Genomic DNA, 20598 nt, shown 5'->3' on the forward strand with positions numbered 1-20598 from the left:
GAGTATAGAGAATTTCGATACTGACTTTATAGTGTAAAGGGTTGAAAGGCTAAATAGAGGCGATTATTCGAAGTTAGTCACCGGAAAGAAGAAAAATTTTGACCTTGGCCTGGGAGGAAAAGAACTCTTTCTTTTCAACATCACATGCACTCTCCTTTCTGATTGTTCGAAATGATTCATGCTAGTTATTTAGAATTTTTGTGAATGTTACGGCTTAAATTACTTTTACAAAATATTCAGATGAATGAATAAAACACGAGCACACTTTTCTCAAAACTTAAACAACTAGGTTAGCAATGTCACTTGTGGTTTGCCCTGCGGCTGTGAACATACAGTGGTATAGACTATGCGTCAGTTTTAACAAAGTCACCCTTGTGTTTTGAATCGTTGTTTTAATAAAAGAGCTTCAGAAGAAAATACGGACACAAGTGAGAGAAATTTAAAATAATAACCACTAATTATCCAGATGCGACATTGAGGGATCAAGGACGAATTCGCTAGAGAGGCGAATGATAGCTTGAACGACTGTTGTTCTCGAAATCTAGTCAACCTTTAATTTGCGACGATTCTCGAAGTTCTCGCTTACAATGCATTTTATTTCGGAACGTCTCGAACTCTCGTGTATCTTTCAAAGGCCTCAAAGCCTAGGGTTTGTTCCTATAGTCGAGGTTATTGGTCACTGATCTGAGGTAGCGATAGCAGCTGAAAGCTTCGTTCTGTGCGAGGAAGCCTATTCAAGATCTCTGTGTTGCTAATTGATATATCGCCAACGAATGCAAACGAAATAGACTGCTTCCCAGCTTTCACGCAACATTTTCTGCCATAAGTATTACACTGCACTAATTTAAGCAAAGTGATGGTAATAATATGGAGTCGTGAATCTAAAATTATTTGATCTCCTTAAGTGCATGGTCTCGGCGTCTCGCTGTTATGGCATATTATTATTCATCACCAGAAATAATTTGTTCACGTATCAGTTTTGAAAGAAACTTGTCTTATAAACGCTTCATAACTGAAATGGCATGCGTTGTACGGCTTTCCTTTTTCATAGTGACCATGAATTTGCCTGGAGAATTCGCACTAGCTGGGTTTCGTAGACCTCGATCGCGAAGATAGAACCAGCTGAATGTATGCCGCTTATTAACCGATAGAGTTTCGTCCCCCACCCCCTGAAGTAAAAAATGGAAAAACTCACGTTGACCAATCTAACGTACAATACGGTCCCTTCCAGCGAATATCTTAATTTTGAACGATAGCTAAAGCAGTGCCGTTAAAATTGAAAAGCAGTATTAAGCATTTATTTTTTAGTTTTCAAGTGTCATTTCGGTGGTGGTTTTGCGGCAGTTTGGAGTTTTTTAAGCAAAAAGATCTGTTGCTACGTAACTAGAATTCAATTCAATTCAACAGCGAAATGGAGATATCTTGAAAACAAAAGACATCCCAAACCCCCTCTATAAAGGGAAAAAAATCACAAGAATAAAAGTGCTTTTCTGTTATTTGTCATGAACTGTGCCGCTCGAGATTTTCGTTTATAAAACAGGGCGTAACACATAGAGCTTTTTCTCGGACGCGACGATTTTTTTAATCGTTCGGTGAAGGTGTCGTATTCTTCTCAAATCTAGTTGCTACAACGCGAATTTCAAAGCATTTGCATAAACTGAGCTTGTTTGATAATGACCGACAGGGAAAAAAGAAGTTTTTGTTCTTCTTGGCCAATCACAGGCAGACACGCCCCTGAAAGGGCGGTGCCTTATCATGATGAACGTGAATATCAACACGAGCTAACTGTTGCGTAGGTTGAATGCCCAGTGACCTTAATCATCAAAATTGCCCGATATGAGAAGGCGTATGAAACGACTCTGTTGACAAAATCTACTCGTTCGCAAATAGTGTAAAACGTGAAAAAGTTTATCAGCCACTCCCTAGGGGACGTGACAAGTCCCCACCCCCACCCCACCCTTGGGAAGTGCGGTTTATTGGCTTTGCTCGGGTGTGGTCGAGTCGCGTTTAGCTACCAGAAACATGGCGTCGAGTGAAGAAGGTTCAACGCATACACGGACAATACAGAAGCGAGCGAAGAAAACGCAAGATCAGGCCTGTCAGTTCGATGCATCTCTGTTAGAAGGTAAAAGAAGTTGTGAAATTTTCCTCGCGTTCACGCACTCGCTGTTGCTTGGATGGAATACAATGGCTTTGTGATGTGACGAGTGTTACACTAAAGTAAAATATTTTCTGCTTTTCAATTTTTTTAGAAGAAAGGGGGACCTGTGAGGCTTGCAACCAAATTTCAGGGTAAGGGATGTTAAAATTGATATAATTTCTTTCGTAAATGAGTCAGGAAAGCTAAGTGCGAGCTACTGAGCTTTCAAATACGTTCTCTGCCCCCGCGACGCGATCGATGCCGGTGAATTTGTCGGTGCACGCACTAAAAGACTTTCCAGCGGTTTGAAAAGTCTTAGTATTTTTTTTCTTCGAGCGGTTTTCTCGCTTGATTTCCTTCTCAATCAATTTAGTGAGCTCACTGCGTATTGCGATATCTCTGATTTCTTCCGAGAATTTAGCCTGCGATACGAAAGGCCACGTTTTATTGCCGAAGTTTGCGGATATTTCTCAAACAGGAAACGCAGAATCCTTGAAATTCCTAGGGAATTTGGATTAGTTTATGGGCATCCCAACTTGTCTATTGCGATTTATCCTGATTTCCAAGTTTGAATATAACCTAGTAGAAGAGAGTAATGAAATCCTATTTTCCATAGGCTCTATAACTTAATTCGAATTGTGTAAACTTGATAAGTGTACATCGATCGATATTAGAACTTCCCGTATACCAGTGAGCATAATTTTCTTGAGCGGAATATTTGGTCCTGTTACGACATCGAAGACGAAAATCACTGTTATATCATTCGTCGTTTTGGTTCATAATTTCTATGCACAACCCGAACGATTGATGGGTTAAATCTTAATTAATCACAACAGAAAACGTGAATTCGTATATGTTCAAACTTCAATGTTTATAAAGTGACTCGCAGACCTAGCGTTTAGTATTTCCTGTCAAGAGCAGGAATTTTGCGTCTTATTTTCGCTTAAGAGAAGAAAAATAACATGCGCTCCCGAGAATGTAATATTCGCTGGTTACTCCTGATTTTATTTTTTTCCTGTCTGCTATAAAACTAAATCGTAAATTTGTTTTGTTTTGTTCTTCTTCCCGGTTTGGAAGGCTTGGTGTAATTGATGTCCGAACTAGAATGGTTTCTCCATAAGTAGCTTGTCTAAACATATTCCTGATGTTTCGTTGCAAATGATATGATTTGTATATCTTACCCGTATGAAAATATGAATTCTATGTCCTTAAAGTAAGAAAAAGAAAATTGTTGGAAAACGTTAATAAGGGTTTCCTTTTAAAACTTGTCATTCGTAAAGTTTTAAGAGTAAAGTTGAACGAAAAAATATTTAGAGTTTACTTCGGTTATTTATACAAAGTAATATTTTGGATTGAAGATATTGTACGAGGATCAAACTTAGTTTTTTTTTTATTGAATATTTATTTTGTGGTGTCCAAGCTGGTTGATTTGCCTTTAAGTAAAAGATTCCAAATAGTAGTCTCGATGAATCTTAATGCTGCATTTGAATTTTCTGTAATTTTCACTAAAAGCCGATCAGTGATTTTGATTGCTCTTTGGTACTACCCCACCCAACAATCTGTGTATTATTAGCTCCACCCTTTAAAACTCGGATTAAATGACACATTTTTCATCTGAAAATGGAACAAGCCAAGAGATTCTAAGACATAGCCACAAAATTTTGCAGGCTGTTTTTGTAGGCTGGCTGAGATTTGTTTTTAGACATTTCAAGCAGCATTATTTGATTAACTTTAAGCACAGCTTTCATGATATGCTTCTGAATTTTTTGCAATTTTGTGGTCTTAAATGGAAGGCAATTAGTGCCTTGTCTTCAGTTCCAATGTCATGCATTTTCATGTATGATAAACCGCCAACAGCTGTTGTGTTTCATGAAAACACAGTAGTTCTTCAAGATTTATGGACTCGAGTTTTGTATATGCTCAGTTTAATTTCCTTTTTCCTGGAGGTGGCCTACTTCTAAGAAAGGCATTTCCGCTATTTTCACAGCTAAGCCATTATTAAGTTGTCTGTGTCTCCTTGAGGTCAAGTTATGAGTTCTCTTGACTCTTTGGTGCTTTTGAGAATATAGTGCTGGATGTGATCCTTGGTAGTGTTTCCTAAGAGTTAACCCTTAAACTCCCATGAGTGACCAAGACAGAATTTCTCCTTACAGTATCAATACAATATCAACTAGATAAGTGATGCGAACAAATAAAAATATCAATTTGGGGATAGTTAGTTGATCCAATGCTAAATTCTCTGAACTAAAATAAGAATTGTGTGGTTGACAGTAGGGAGAATTACAAATTTGATCTGGGAGTTAAGGGGGTCAAGCAAAGTATATCCAAGTAAAGCAGTGATCCTAGCAGATGAGCAGCAATTGCAGAAAAGAAGCCTGTTTGAATTAAATTTTCCTTGAACCTTGCTGTGTTTTGAAACTTCCATGAAAGTGGTAACCTATTTCCAGTGCAGGATTTATATAAATTTACAGCTGTTGCACCCCCAATTAGTTTTGTGCAATTCTACCAGAGAATCAAAGGGCTGGATATTAATATTGTTCATTATCTAGCAGAGTCTTCATCTTTTATCATTCTGTACTGTTGAAAGTTAAGCCCACTTTCAATACTTTAAGATTCAGCATTAAACAAAGATGTGTAGATTCTCTATCCTTTCCTCTATACATATCCTAAGTTGCTGATAAGGAGAATTTGTTTAATAATCAAGAGCTTTTTTAAATGGTGATCATTTCCCTTATACTCCTGACCTTAATGTGTGATTCAGGGGTGATATCAGAGGGAGAAATTATATGCTCATCACTCTTAGGAGCCAAGGGGTTAAGTTTACTGCCTATAGGTTGATACCTATGTGTACTGTTTATTTCTCTCACTCCCATATACCTGACTTAACTCTAACTCCCAAGATCTGATTGTCAATTCTCCTCTCTAGCTGTTACACATTTTCATGTAAACTAGTCAGAGAATTTGGTGTTAGATCAAGATAACTTCAACCTGATAAGTATTCTTATTACCTGTTTGCAAGATAATGTATGGATTCTATGGGGAGAAGTTGCATGTTAATCACTTCTGGGAGTTAAAGGGTTACCTCAAGGGTTGGGGTGGTTGTGAAAAAAATGCTGATTAATAGTAACAGCCTTTTTTTTTTTTTTTTGTAGCTCTGCCAATTGTCTTTCTCAACCTCATGTTATTCAGGTAAGTGCACATTTCCCTGTTTCCTTGTTATTGTAGCATGCATTTTATTGAAATGCCCCTGATTTTAGACTGAATGCTTCTTTTTCAAACATGGGACATGGAACATATTAAATTTTCCTTTTCAGTTCCAACTACACTCTCCTATCCTTTCAATTCTAAATTTATGCTGCTATAAAAAGCTACAGGGAAAAAAAATCACAATTATTTTTCTTTCAATAGCTTGACCCAGAGGGACACATAGAAAGAACTACAGTTATTCGAGTTGTTACTACAGATGATGATGAATATAAGGTATGCAACTTTGCACTTGGATGTAAAGCTCTGATCTCATGTAAAGTTTTACAATGAGCCCTCCTGTGATGAACACTCTATGAATAGTAAAAACTTGTGTATAGGCCACATCTTTTTGCTGGATTGGGCTTAAAATTGTGGCTGAGACCTACATACACAAGCAGTTGGGTCACAAATAGTACCAAGAAGTGTCTTAGACTGATCACTTCCACACTGATCTCTTCACACTAGTCAGGGGAACTCACAAAGCAAATGGTCCTTCACTATGTGCACAATGTTTTGGTACATGTGGGTTATTAAATTTTGTTTAGCATTAAGTTTTTCTCCAATCAATTGCTTCCATACATCCTTATATACAATATATATATATATACATTTATATTTATATTTAGGAAGTCTGTTTATTGATTTTTCTGTTTTACAGTGCTCAATACGTAGAAGTAGAGCGCGATATATTTTGCAATGGTGGAAAAAAAACAGAGAGACTATACTTTCATCCCTACAAGCCTATTTTGTGATTGCTCACTCATCAGGGGATTTTGTTTTATTTTATGATTTAAAATCCCCTGATCAGTGAGTGATCACGAAACAGGCTAGTAGGGATGAAAGTATAGTCTCTCTGTTTTTCTCCCCTTTTGCAACATATATATTTATATTTATAAAGTGTAAAATTTTGACTTTTGCAAAACAGTGCTCAATACATAGGAGAAGAGCAATGTATATATTAACCTGATGAGTGGGCAACAACGAAACATACCTGTAGGGATGAACTTGTATATTTATATTTATATACATCTGCACACAGCTGATGGGAAAGTATACCTTTCCTTGTTGTTTGTTGATCACATTGAAGCTATGTAAATTAGCCCAGACTACCCTTTGTAAATGACTGCATACAGTGTAGTTACCAAGCAAATGTTTTGTAACATTCTCCTGTGCTTTATTTTTTTCAAATTTCATCATTTTCATTTTAACTGTGTGCTTTAATTATGAAGACAACTGTTGTCAGTCACAAGAATTAAGAAAATAAATTAGAGATAAGCTTTTAAGAAATAATTCAAGAGTTGACGATTTTTTAAGGTCTTTGCAAATGCACAGTATTAGATTTCAGAAAATTTGTCACAAAAACCTGTGAACAAACAAACAACTTTTTTTTACCAGATTTCATTTTTCAAGTTTTTTCTCAAAATAATGCTTGAAATTTCTGTTTCGTGTTTCTGATAAGTGATAATTGGTACAGTTGTACAAATGGTTACTTTATTCCGATGTTACAAAGATCTATTTTTTAAATAGTTTGAATTCTCAAGATGCATTAATATTGATTACAAGGAGCTTCAATTACATGTACAATTTGCTGGGTATCAGATTTTTGAATGAATTCATTGCAGCTTACTCTTAATAATAGGTTACAGAAGCTTCTCCAGGAAGATATGGAGGAAGATGTAATGGCACAGATAACACGCCAACAGTCATTGTGTCTCCTGGGGATCATCTAAAAGAATATCTGATAGAAGATGATAATTATGAAGACAGAACACACTCTCCTCCTGCAGTTCTTTTTGATGAGTGAGTCTGCATTTTCTTATGTTGTTGTTGTTGTTGTTGTTTTTACTTTTGTTGGAACAGTGTTGTAAAGGAAATAAAATCCTACCTTGCTTGGGTTGAAGAGCACTGACTGCTGTGCAGAAGGTTGAGTGGTCAGAAGGTTGGGTGGTCAAGCCCCAGACTGAACCAACAGGGTTTTAACCCTTTAAACCCTAAGAGTGATTAGCAACTAATTTCTCCTTACAATATCACCCCTAAAACAAACATTGAGGTCATGAGAATAGAGGAAATGATCATCAACTAAAGAAGCTCTTGATTGTTAAACAAATTCTCCTTGTCAGTATCATAGGAAATGTATAGAGAACAGTATGGAGAAATTGTATATTGATGTAAGGGTGTAAAGAGTTAAAATAACTGTGGAGATTTTGCTGCTTTTGCTTTGTCATCTGCAAATGGTTAGACCTTCTAATCTTCTCAGATAATAATGATAAATCCTAGTCCTCTTTGCTGCATCTTTGTACTGGTTAACAGGGGAGACAAAGAGTAGGGTAAAAAGCTCTTTTTATCGTGAATAAAGGGGGTTAGTTTCTAAAGAAACTGTGGTGCTGCATCGGTAGGAGAGTATAACAAGGTAGTTTACATAGTTTTATCAACTCCTTGTGTTGTGGTGTGACCTTATTTCCAAAAATTCTAAAATTTGGGGTGCTTGCATAATTTCCTTTCAAAAGTTGTAAACCCCTCAATGCAGTCTGGTCAAAAATCCCCAACAAAGTTTTTTTTCAAGTGCATTAGTGCATATTTATATGGAATAAATAAATGCATCTTCATAATCAACACTTTTAAAATTCCCTTCATTCAGGACTGAACCAAACATAAGCAATGTGAAGGAGACTCGCAAAGCTGAGTAAGTACAAAAGCTTCTCTATTACTCTTTTGCATCTTTGCCTCTTTGCCTCTTGTGTTCCAACTGATTTTTAAATTGACCAATTATTTGTCATTTTAAAGTAAAACAGATCATATGAAAAGAAGGAGAATCCACAAATGCGATTATGAAGGTTGCTCCAAAGTTTACACTAAAAGCTCGCATCTCAAGGCTCACAGGCGAACCCACACTGGAGAGAAACCCTACAAATGTTCCTGGGAAGGCTGCGCATGGCGCTTTGCTCGCTCAGATGAACTTACAAGACACTACAGAAAACATACTGGTGCAAAGCCATTCAAATGTTCACACTGTGACAGGTGCTTTTCAAGATCAGATCACTTGTCACTTCACATGAAGCGCCACTGAATTAGTGTGCAAAAAGAGTCTGTGGGGTATGACATTTAAGGAGCAAACACTATTGGAAAGCCAGCCTATTTTGTAGAAGATAGCTTGTTCTTCCTGGAGTCATTTGGAAGAAGGATGCAGTTGATACCTCCAATATTTAGTTGAACTTTTGTCATTGTGTACAGCTGGCAACTCATGTCAAATTTGTAAATAGAGAATTGTTTCCTCAGTGATACTAAGTGCTTCCTCCAGATATGGAACCCTGTGACACTAATAGGATGGTGACAAAGCTCAAGCAATGATGGATTCTGCTTTTAGTTGCGTAAACCTGCAAGTCATCCTTGTATGGCTGTGTTATTCTCACCATAAATTGGCAATAATGCTGGCAAATTCAGGGTCATCCTACAACAAACTTATTTGGTGGCATATTGTGTGACTTTGGTCTGCTTTGTCAAACCATTGAAGAATTTGGTCAGTTCCCTACACCCATCAAGAAAGCAAGCTGAATGTCATCTTTAGCTAGATGGATTGATGGAGAGCTCATTGTTACTGCACTTCAATATGCTTTCACAAAGATCTTCAAAAGTCATATGCATTTCTCCACTGTTTGTCTCAGAGCTAAAAGGGGCATTCTTTCCTGCAAAGAAATCTTTGGAATCTATGTTGTTTACATAGGTAATTACAATCACTTTGTTTTTTTATGATCAATCCTAGATACTAAAATAACCTTAAGTATTACTACCAATTAATTCTATTTAGTGGAAACAATACCACAAGGAAAAATTATGTAGAAAACATCTTGTCACAATGAAAACTTGAAGATAACATAGTCCACATGAAGTTGGCAAAATGTACATAGTAATTATTATGAAATCTTAAATTATAAGTTTAGTTATCTCTGTAACTATTTTTTGTGTTAGGTTTAAGTCCACGTTGAATTGATATTTTTCAACCAATTTTAGATTTAAACTTTTCTTTACAAAAAGTTTTTTCTTCAAGATTTTTTTGAGGTACTCTCACAAAGATCAGTGGACAGTGCTGTCTCAGTTATAGAATAATTTAAAGAATGTGTGTTTTTATATTACTCATTCATACACCATCCGGTTAGAGGTAGTACTGTGTGGCATGAAAGTTTTGAGGGTTTTAATTTCAATGATTTTGCAAATAGTCTTCTCTTTTCAAAAGAAAAATTTCTCCAAAAGAAAATCTTGTAGAATAGAACCACACAAACCTTTTCAGCGTTCAGTCAATTTAAGACTCTTTAAAAAAACTCCACACAAATCAATCATCATCAATATCCATTCATAGTATGTGGCCAGGTCCAATCACAATACCCATCTTAAAAACCATTTGAAGCAATTTCTTTTTGGCAAATATTACATTCCTTCCTTGCTATTGTATTGGAGTTTGAGGTTAAAATCACAAAGTTAGTTTCCTGCAGAAATGATAGTCATTTCAAATAAAAGGGATGTAATTTTGTTCCTTTTCCCACTATCTCCTATATGCAAAATACATTCCAGCAAAGTTTTCACACGACAAGGGAGTTGACTGGAAAGGTTCGCATGTTTCTTTTGAGGGAGGTGATGAACAGGAATAATCATACATACATACATGTCACAATTTAGCAGTGATCTGTAAAGAAGGTCGAAACCTGGAAAAACTTCTGGACTTCTTTCATCAGTTGTTAGTTTGAGAAGTAACTTTGCATTAGTTTGCTTAAGGTAAAGACAGGAGGGGTTACTGTTACTGTTAACTTCTTCCTTTCTGTGTGTGGCTGGCAATGGTAGTTTAGAGTGTACTAATGATTCAGTGGTTAAATAATTTAGTCAGTGCTGGTTAAGGAAGAAGTTCTGCTCTTAAAGAAATGAGATTTCCTTCATTCCTTGCATTTTGAGGTTGAAGCACATTTTTATCTAAACTGCAATAACTTCACTGTGGCTGGATTATTATGTGCAAACAGGCTGAAGGGCTTCCACAAGAACAGGTGTAAACCCTTCATTTATCAACGTGATTGTACTTCAAAAGTACTTGAAAATAGGAAAGTGAATGCAACAATGTCAAGTCATTCTGAGCTCAAATGGAATGCATAACTTTCAATATGGCTATATGATTAACAAAGAATTCTCGGTGGTGTGTTCATTGCTCTTGTAGTGTGTAGTTTTGGAAGATGGACAATCATAATTTACTTACTTTTTTTAGGAAATTCTCTTTTGACCTTCCCAGGGCAATTTTCAATTGATGTTAACATTGACTGAATTACTCTTGTTTCACAATCCTTTGGTAGGGGACTGGTCTAGAAAACTCATGCCACCTTCTCAACCAATCAGGTTGAATGCTAGAGCCTCCTAGAAATTGGTCACTCGTGTTTTTGCGCAATGAGGACTCTTGTTCTTTTTCCTTTGCATTCTCACTGGCTGGTTGTCTTGTCATATTTCGATTGCTCTGATTGGCTGTTTTGATTTGGTTTGGGTACGTTGGTTTTTTGTTTATTACATTCCATCAAAATGTTAACTTTGGTGAAATCTATTTTTAAGAGCAGTAAATAACAGCGAATTTTTATTGTCAAGACACGTTGAGAAATATCACTGCTTCAAGCATTTCCTCAAATGTTATCATTCCTTTAGCATTCCTGTTTTATATTTGATTAAACTTATTATGTAGGCCTTATAATTGAAACAAAAAAAATTATCCCTGCTTTACCATATTAACCCTGGCACTCTGAAGATTTAATCATCTGCTATCCATATTGTCTGCCATGCATTTCTTATATTTGAGCTTTGAGATTTTGCTCTTAATTTGTACAAGATCTCTTAGAAGGTGATTTTGTACTTTCTTCTCAATGTCTCTCTGCTTGAGAATGTATTGATATTGTGAGGAGAAATTCATTATTGAGCTTTAGTGAGAGTGAAAAGGGTTAGGAAACGTTTTTAAAGGGGTTTCCTGTACAGGTGCAGTTAACATAAGTAAGTTATTTTGTAGTGATTTTGAGCCATCTATATAATTGATGCTGGTCTTGTGAGCTATGACAGGAATCTTGGTTTACTCTTCGTGATTATGGCTTCAGATCTTACAACTTTGTGAATTATGGACCCATGCCATAGCAATTTCTTTTTGTTCATTTACCAAACTGTTTATAGAGTACCACATATTGTACAATTAGAACTGAAATGTGTAGAAGTCAAGAAATAATGATTGATGTTTTGTTAAACAATCTTGGCACCATGCAGTCTTTTTTTTTTTTCTGTGAAGCGCTGCGTGGATGCCCAAAGAGCATGAGTAGATTTGTACAGTGCTTAGACTTGGCCTTGTTTAGCTATGGAGGTAGAAATTACAGTTCTTAGAAGATTATTAGACCACGCACTCTGTGAGTGTTTTTCGGTTTATACCCATTTGCGTCAGATTCTTTTTCAGCAGATGAGTGCCTGGTGCAATTCATCTGCTTATTATTATAATTTAATTCAATGAAAATAAAAGTTGGATTGAAGCAAAGTGTGTCTTTATTTGTCAACAAATTGTTTGGGGTTACCGATTTGCCGAAATGATTTACTTAATATCCTTTATACCCTAACATCTAGACCTCAAAAATTTGTGGGAGAGAATGGCGCTTGCTTTCTTTTTCAAGCCTTCCTCCTGCAGTTGAACTCAGGTTCCGCCGTCTCTGTACGAGTTGGTAACCCACAATGCTTTATTTTTGCAACCAGCTCTTTCTAAATTATTTTAGTTTCTTCCTACCTTCGTCACCAGATTGCCTTCCAGAGCACCATCTTTAAAAAGCACCGCATATATCGCACAACAAGAGTAAAATTAGGAAACTCTGGTACGAGTGGCAACTCGAATTTCTGGCGCGTAGTAGAGAATAAAAGACCTACCGATGCCTCGGTTTGATGCTTTCTGACGCGGTTAGGAAACTGGGTCGAGTGAGTAAATTTTTCTTTAGATCTTCTCTATTTTTCCGTTGGCATGGCTCGCCGTGAGACTTAGTGAAACCTGATGTTCAGAAGCGGGAAATGTGATGATTCACATTCGGTGTGTTCGGAAAGTTTGCCAAGAAGCCAAATCTCTTGATTCGCAACTTAGTTTAAACAAATCGAACATGGATTTTACAATAATTATGAAAGCTCTCACACGTTGATCGGTCGATGACCATCGTTAGTGAGAGTATTGAGATAGTTCAAGAGAAAATTACACAGATTTGTAAGCCACGGCTTACGATAAATTCGCCTCCACCCCCCTCCCTACGAGTTCGTCACAACTTCGTCCCCATCAAAATGCAACAAGTGCTCGTAACTTTCCATTTTCAGACATTTCTTTGCGACAAAACATGTTTCGACTAAGATGAACTTATAAGTTAACTTGATCAATCCACTTACTTCTGGCTGTAACTCAGATGTTTGTCAGAACAAGAGTAAAGTGCCTTACTTGTTTTCATTTGTTAACTTACAAAATGCGTTTTTCTTTTAGCTGAAGTCGATTCTGTACAAGTCAAGGGTCTTGCGCCTGACTAAATTTTGAAAAAACTTTTTTTTGGTTTTTAATAGCTATATGCATCGAACATTTCAATTTTAACAAATTTAATTTACGATTTTATAATTAATTGTTGACGTATTCTCTACGTATTCTCTACTAGTTAACGCTTGTTTTTCTAGAAACTTCGTTTATTCAAGATCTTATTTTTAGACAAATCTCTCTGAATTCAGTAACTCAAACAGCCGTAAACTGAAAAAATTGACATTTTATTTTGAGACAAATTAGGAGTTTCTTTCTTCTTCTCTCTGTACGTGCCGCTTTCGACTTAAAACTCAATCAATATACATAGCACTTATAAACAATTATTACCTCAAATAGCGAAACACAATTAATGTCGATTCATGGTTTAATTTGGTCGTCGACGTGGCTTTTCGGAAAGGTTCGGCAATTTTCCGGCTTTCCGAAAAGTTTACGATTGCATCCGTTTACGTCATCGTAATTACAACCGCAGTCCGCAAATGGAAGAGGATGTATCTCTTTGACGCACGAAAGAAACGTCTTCTCAGAAATGTATATTTTTTGTCTTCCTATGGATACTAGACAAATAAACCACAAAAATATGTGTGAGTTAAGTCTTGCGAAATTGGAGAAAAGAATATCAAAGAAAACAAAGGCCACTTTGTTTTTGTCGTCACGGACGAGAAATAATAACATTCAAGATCACGCGCGCTTCTATTCTGAGATCGAATATCGAGGCGTGAAGCGTGCCTTGCCGCACAACCAATATCATTTCCCTAAATTGACCTATTTATCCAAGTGAAATGTTTAAAAATTACGAAACTTTATGAGCGCAAAACGGGCTAATGCAATATGCTGAGCAACAAGGCTCAAACGATACTTCAGAAAAGTTTTCAAAGTTTTTTTCAGAAGTTTATGTGCCAAGTTAAGGTTGCATGATCATTAGGCGTCGTCGCTTTAAATAAGTCTTCCTTTCTTTTATGATTTAGTTGATGATTCTTCGATAGCTCTTGGCAGAAAGTCCTTGGATAGGTTGTTGATGTCTATGGTTAGTCGCGCCGCGCTCCTAAACTTCAAGGGTCATTGCCCCGTTATGATTCGTGCAGCGGAGTGCAACAGTCTAATGATCTGTGACGCAACGGTGTGTTTCTGAGAATTGAAGGACGTGTGCGCGTGCTTGCGAAGAAAAGTAACAATATCTCATCGGAAAAGTGACTACAAAAGTTTCTATATCGATGGATCAAATTTAGAACCTTCGGCGGTTACAGCAAATACCAAAAGCAAAATATACTTCTAATTTTCTTCTTATGCCATTAAGTCTTAGAGGAAATTAGCAAAAAAGATAAAAAATTATTCTATTCTAAGCAGATGTATAACTTTTCACATTGCATAAGCGGACAAGAGGCAAATAACAAAAGTCAAAGTCATGCAGCTATCCTCTCGGGTAAACGTGATTCTTGTAAAAGCTATGACAGAGAGAGTCAAATTGTTAGTTAAGTCTTAAATAGTTCTCCCATGAAAAATAAAATAAAGTTGACTAAGACTACTAAAAAGAGTTTAAAGATTCCAGATTAAAATATCATTCGATAATCAGACGGTTTTGTTAGGTTGTTATTCCCATACTCCGACCAAAGACAGCTCTCAAGATTGTTGATACCGTGTTTGTTCAGCTCGCACAGAGGCCATTCCTGTGAAATGTGAAATTTTCTGGTTCAATGCCTCTTTTTTAAAAAAGATAATAAGTTTCATGAATGAAACACGATAGAACTAACTTTATTGCCACAAGTTTAACTAACCCCCTAACTATTCTTGTCAAACAAACCTTCAATATTACTCGGGTCTCGGAAAAAAACTTACATCATTTTCCCAGAAAGCTTATCTTAATCTCATTCAAGCTGTACGTGACTCCGGAAACAATACTGAAGCCCTCACCAGCTTGTTTACAAAATATGTTTTAAAGCTTCAATTATTTTTAGATTACCGCAAGCCAAGCTTCCTTCGGTTTTGGCGATACAGAACCGATTAACGAGATTAATACACATTTAAATGGAAGTGTGATTGAGTTTGGACAGGTTTCCTTGAAAAAATCTGTCGAAAGAAAAACAATGGTTATATATAGTCAACCACTTTGATTTCAGTTTCTTGTTATTCATTATTTGTAAAATTAGCCAGCTGACCGCGACCAGTCCTCGACTAGTACAATATCACAACAAAACCAGTGTTATTAATGAGTATTCAGCCGCAAAGCAGACCGTTATATTCTTTCCAGTCTGTTCTATAAGTGGCTTTAAAAATGCTTTGCTTTTTTTCAGAACTGTTCTTTTATCTTTTCTTCTTTTGAGCTTAGTCCCTAAATCTTAAAAAAAATTCCTCTAACTTTTGATATTTGCAACCAGTAAAACGTAGAGAGTCAAGTCATGTCCACAAAAGCAAATCATACTTGCAAGACTTATCAAAAATACTGCGGATCTTCCAACATAGTCTTAATTATACAATTCGGAAATCACATTGAACACATCGTGCCTGTAAAAAGATACTCATTTTATTTCAATTATGTATTGGCGTATCGGAAAGTTGTTAAATCCTATTGTTCTCTTGCCAAAGTTTAAATCAAATGTTTTTAACTGCTGGGGGCAGTTTCATCTCATTTAAAGTGTTTTCAGGATTCGCTAAGCTAAACAAAACTCATCCACCGTAAACTTCACTCTTAATAAGATTAAAATAAGATTTATGCCAGAGGTGAACAAAGATTTTCTTTCAATTTCGAAATACCGCGCTCACTAGCTTTCTTTCCACTAAACCGCGCTGACCAATACCGAAAATATTCGTGCTCTTTATCGTCATGTTTGTTTTTGTAACATCTTTCGATCACGAGCGCAAACGAACGACCGGCTGAAAGTTTTCTCCTCACAGACATTTCTATCAGGTTTTTCTTTTCTTTATATTTTTACTCGTCGAAAAATAAACTGAAATAAATACAAATAAAAACGTGAGAAGATTAAGGGAGATTTTCTTCTTTTATCTGAGATTTCTTTAGTATCTTTAATATAATTCAAACGTTTTGACGACTTGATCGAGTTTCATCGATCAAGGTGATGGTATGTCACTCAAAAGACCGAAACAATAGTTATGTCAAAGGCTATAAAGTAGATACTGACTTGAAAAAAAGTTAATACGATCATGAATATTTTGAAACCAAAAAATTACGTTGCACGTCCAAATTTCCGATCCACGGTAGCTGCATGTGTTTATGTCAGTCCAGATGAAAAAACACCCGCTATAAAATAAATCAAACTGAAAGAGTTAATGCACCGACGATCGTATGGACGACGGAAGTGCTTAACATAAAGGTCATATCGAAATTGTTGAATGTGAAATCAGAAAAACTTTGCACGGTCTTCAGGCGCTAAAAGTTGAAGACATAACTTCTGAAATATTTGGTACCTTGAATGAATTAGCCTCACTTATTTCTGGGCTTGTTGTCAAAACGAAGTGACATTATGCCGGAACTGTCTCGTTTACAAAGTTTGCTTGAGTCAGTGAAGAAGCGATCTGATTGCAAGTGATCTCTCTACTGATTCATCAGATTTTAGAACACCAAGACCCGTTTTTTGTACGGTAACCGTTGCTTATATAGACCATTTCCCTTTCCTGCCTGCCAGACATCTCTCAGTTTAATTGATCACTGAAGACTCCCTGGTTTGATATTTTACACTTTTCTTGTCATCTGTATCGATATTGTAAGGAGAAATAACCGATTGCTCGATCCTGAGAGTGAAAGAGTTTAGATTTCTCCACAAGGAATTTAGGGTCTTGGAATCTCTAGTTAGTGGACAGGACTGAAGGGTCAGACTCTTCAAGGGACTGGTAACCAGCTAGAGAGTGTAACTTAAATTTAATAGTTACACGAGCCAAAATTCCAAGACTCTTTTTTCTTTTTTTCTTAAGAACACGGAAATCGTAGGGAAACTTTAAGTGAACGGACTGAAATGGAAGTTAGGTCTTCGTTACCAAATTTATTTTAAAACAGACCAGGAAAAATTTTGGTTTAGCAAATGGTGTCGCACTTTTCAGAATTAAGTCTAAGGTCGAAAAAGGAAAAAAAATGTTTCGTGCCAAAGTCTGCCATATGATCAGTGTGAAAGGAAGTGGTGGTAGCCAAGATAAGAAATGAAATACTGGCAATTAAAAAATTTCGACAAGGAACTGAAACATTCGCTTGAAAAATTACTAGATTAAGGTGGAACTTGCGGGCCAAGATCTCGAAGTTCGCCAATACATGCCGGTGTTCGGGAGCTTTTTGAATATCTCAGCAATTTTTTTTGTCAAGTAGCGTTAGGGGATATAAAAGTTTTCGTGATCAGTTACGAAATAATCGGAATATTAATTTGTTTATTACTGTAGAGTCCAATTCTTATCTCTTAATCCGTAAATTGAAGGCGTAAAAAGGCAAGGATACAGGTAAATACTAATTACAGCATCTGCCTTTGATATTTGGAATAAAAATGGAACGATTTCATTATATTGCTACTTAAGACAGTAAAGAAAACCCGATGCGCTTGACAGAAACCCGCTTGAAATTAACCTCGCTTTGGAACGATAAAAACAAGCTCCAACGCTTGACAAAAGTGTTCGGAAGAAGGCTTTTAAATTCAAAAGGACTCAGACTAGAACTAACATGTCCTACTACACGACATCTATCATTGATTTCTGACGATATCTGTGACTAAATAGAAAACGAAAGAAATTCAAGAATTCCTAACTGTTGTACAAGGCGACATTTGCGTGCAGAAAATCTTGGCACAATAGGTATTGTGCAATTGAGCAGACATTGTATCTGTGAACCCCTAGGGAGCGAAACATTCAAGAATTACAAATTTCATATCATTTCCAGACTGGGCGAGTTTGCGGGTATTTAAGCTCTGATCATGCCAAAATAAGCGACACAACATGTATAATTCTAGCTTTTTTTATTTGATACTCTTTTCTTCTTCTCATCTTTTGAATAAAATAACACGGTATCATATAAATATTACCTCTAAAAATTCCATTACATAAAAATACATCTCTTCTTTTCTTTTTTTGACATACTTCTTATTTACAAACGTTTATTTAACTCAAAATATTTTAAATCGAGTCTCATATCTTTTCTTTTCAGTAAAATTCTGATCCTGTGACAGTTAAGTTGCGAGCGCTTAAAACGCACTCTTAGTGAAAGAAAATGACAGCGCTAAAGCAATGGGTTAATCATCTGATTTCTGGGTTCATTTCAAAAGATCAAGCTGTCATTTCGGTCCCACACTTTAACAGAACGATGGATAATGTTCAATACGGCTTGTAACGTTCAATAAAGTGGACCACAAGAAAGTTATCAAACGATGATGTAACCGATTGAAAGACAATGTTCATTTCCCCATGCCACACTTGGTGCGCTTACAGCATCTTTATGATCACATTGTAACCAAATCTTTTCTTTTTCAGTTCGGAGCAAATGGAACCGTAAGTTTTGCTCGTCGTGAGAAACACGATATTTATCTACTTTATTCATGCACAGTTCCTCTAAGATTGCTGTTGTGGTTGATGGCGTTTCATGTGTAGTGCCAAGTGATCTGATCTGGCGAAAGCTCTATCACAAAACTGGCATTTAAATGGTTTGGCTCCAGTGTGTTTCCTATAATGTCTGGTCAGTTCATCCGACCGAGCAAATCGCCACTCGCAGCCTTCCCAAGTACATTTATACGGTTTTTCTCCAGTATGAGTTCTCATGTGCGCCTTGAGATGTGAACTCTTTGTGTATACTTTGTTACAACCGGGGTGCTCGCAGTGATGGATCCTCCTTCGTTGAAGTTCAGGCGAGCCTCGTCGTTGTTGTGGGATCAGTACAGTTGGAGGGGTGTATGGCGGTGGAGGGCCAAGGGGTCCCAAGTATATTTGCTGGGTTGCCATTTCTGGAGAGCCAGGATTTGAGTTTGGCGGCGTAGGTGGATAAATAACCGTATAATCGCGAGGTGGTTGAACAACTTTCAGTTGATGGTAGTGAGATCGGTTGTCATTTTGGATGTGAATATTGCCTGTCACTACAGGTACTGGATTTATTGTTGTGATCGTTGTAGTGTTCGTGAATTCCGGAGCAAGACTGTATGTGTCCACTTCGGACACAAAAACTTTCTCAGGTAGCGCATCGTTGTTGTTCGCATCCGTGACTACAGCGCAGTCATCACCAGAGTCGTCATCAAATGTAAAGTAATCGTTCACGACGTTGGCGCTTTCTCGTCGGAATTTTCTCTTTCTTGTTATCAAAGGACTCAGAGTAAGTGGCGAAGGAGCTGTTCCTTGAAGGTATTTCTCCATTTCCCACATCGTCTAAAGGGAAAAGACGAAATCAAGTTAGTGTTGTTCGAAGAAAAATATAACCTGTCAAATATGGCGCGCGTGCTTAAATGATAAATTGCTATGATGTTTTTCTCACTGAGTTGTTCGTTTAATGCGTTAATGTTTCATCAGCATTATCAAAAGTAAATGTTCAGTTTTCCGAAGTGAAATAGAGTATACTTCAGGAAACGAACAAATTGACTTCAAGCATAAATGAAATTTCAGTGAAATAAACAACATGATTAATTGAATGGAACTGCTCAATAATGAGAACTCATTTAATACCCTAATAAAGTATTAGCGCTAAGTGAGCATCTCTTTCAGGCGATCCGCATAAGGCATTAAATTCGAGATAGTTCCCAAAGCCCACCACTAAAAGAAAAGTAAAATCGACTGTATGAAAAAAACAGATACGCTTCGATGAGTTTTTTTGTAAAATCTTTGGCGCAGAGTTTTTGTCGCGGGAGTTGTAATCTAACTCAGTGATGGAATTCGTCCGCTATTGTAAAACCACACGCTGGAGTGAATGATCAATTCAAGGACCAACCTGTTGAATTTCGTCAATTTTTGCCACGGAAAAATTGCTGTTAGGGGCCATTGGTCGCACAAAATTGTGTACAGTTGTAGCCAAGTCACATTCAGCATTGGTGCCTTCGATCACAGTCCTTGCCTCTTGTATGACTGACACAGGGAGAGCGAGAGCCATGTTGATTTGATCTGTGTAAAATATGCTTGATCAGCTGTGATGAGTAATCAGATAATGAAAGTGGTATCTCCCACTCGCCTGTTGTTTATGGCAGGTATTTTTTTTCCCAGTAAACCAACTAGTCAGTTTCCGATCGCTGTTGATTTGAATCTCGCGAAGACATCGATTTATATCCACGTTCGCCGAGTTACACTCTACCGTTTGTTACCAAATATGGGAAATGTAGGCGTGTGGGCGACAAAATCTCTTTGCGGTTGACAGAGAACAATCAGTGTCCTCTAGAGGTTTACTTTGAGCCAATCAAAACCCCTGAATTTTCTAAAGCACTACAATCCATGACGTCAATGGTGACCTAAATATTCCCAAGGGTCATCGCAAGTAATCTACGCGAGATCTGATTGGCTAATGGTTGATGACACCATGATTCTCAGAGCGATAAAAACAACTTTATTATTAAAAAGTCGACGTTTGAAATGAATCCTTTGTCAGCAAAATAAACACTTTGAATACAATGGAAAGTTGTAATTTCAATGTGTTTAAATGACAGATACACTTCCGTCCTAGAATATTCCACGAATCTACATTCCTTCTGCCGATCTCTGC

The 20598-nt window shown here is 36.8% G+C and overlaps 2 protein-coding genes across 3 annotated transcripts; one reads left to right on the top strand and one right to left on the bottom strand.

Annotated features, from left to right (window-relative positions):
- Window positions 1-1814: 1814 nt before the first annotated feature.
- LOC131782428 (Krueppel-like factor 4) lies at window positions 1815-11913 on the top strand. 2 transcript variants are annotated; one of them, XM_059099163.2, is made up of 7 exons: window positions 1815-2125; window positions 2256-2292; window positions 5293-5329; window positions 5549-5620; window positions 7026-7186; window positions 8025-8069; window positions 8171-11913. In XM_059099163.2, exons 1-7 carry the CDS (start codon window positions 2023-2025, stop codon window positions 8451-8453), a joined length of 738 nt encoding a protein of 245 aa, XP_058955146.1. In that variant the 5' UTR covers window positions 1815-2022; the 3' UTR covers window positions 8454-11913. The 2 variants fall into 2 exon arrangements, with proteins under 2 accessions (XP_058955146.1, XP_058955145.1); XM_059099162.2 differs by having other exon boundaries at window positions 1816-2125; window positions 2253-2292; window positions 8171-11912.
- A 5957-nt stretch (window positions 11914-17870) lies between these two features.
- On the bottom strand, window positions 17871-20181 carry LOC131782448 (Krueppel-like factor 5). Its single transcript, XM_059099182.2, has 2 exons — window positions 19837-20181; window positions 17871-19280 (listed from the first exon to the last, which is right to left on the bottom strand). Exons 1-2 carry the CDS (start codon window positions 19993-19995, stop codon window positions 18477-18479), a joined length of 963 nt encoding a protein of 320 aa, XP_058955165.1. The 5' UTR covers window positions 19996-20181; the 3' UTR covers window positions 17871-18476.
- Between the last annotated feature and the right edge of the window lie 417 nt (window positions 20182-20598).

The sequence above is a fragment of the Pocillopora verrucosa genome, chromosome 14, assembly GCF_036669915.1.
Source record: "Pocillopora verrucosa isolate sample1 chromosome 14, ASM3666991v2, whole genome shotgun sequence".
Classification (NCBI taxonomy): Eukaryota; Metazoa; Cnidaria; class Anthozoa; order Scleractinia; family Pocilloporidae; genus Pocillopora; species Pocillopora verrucosa.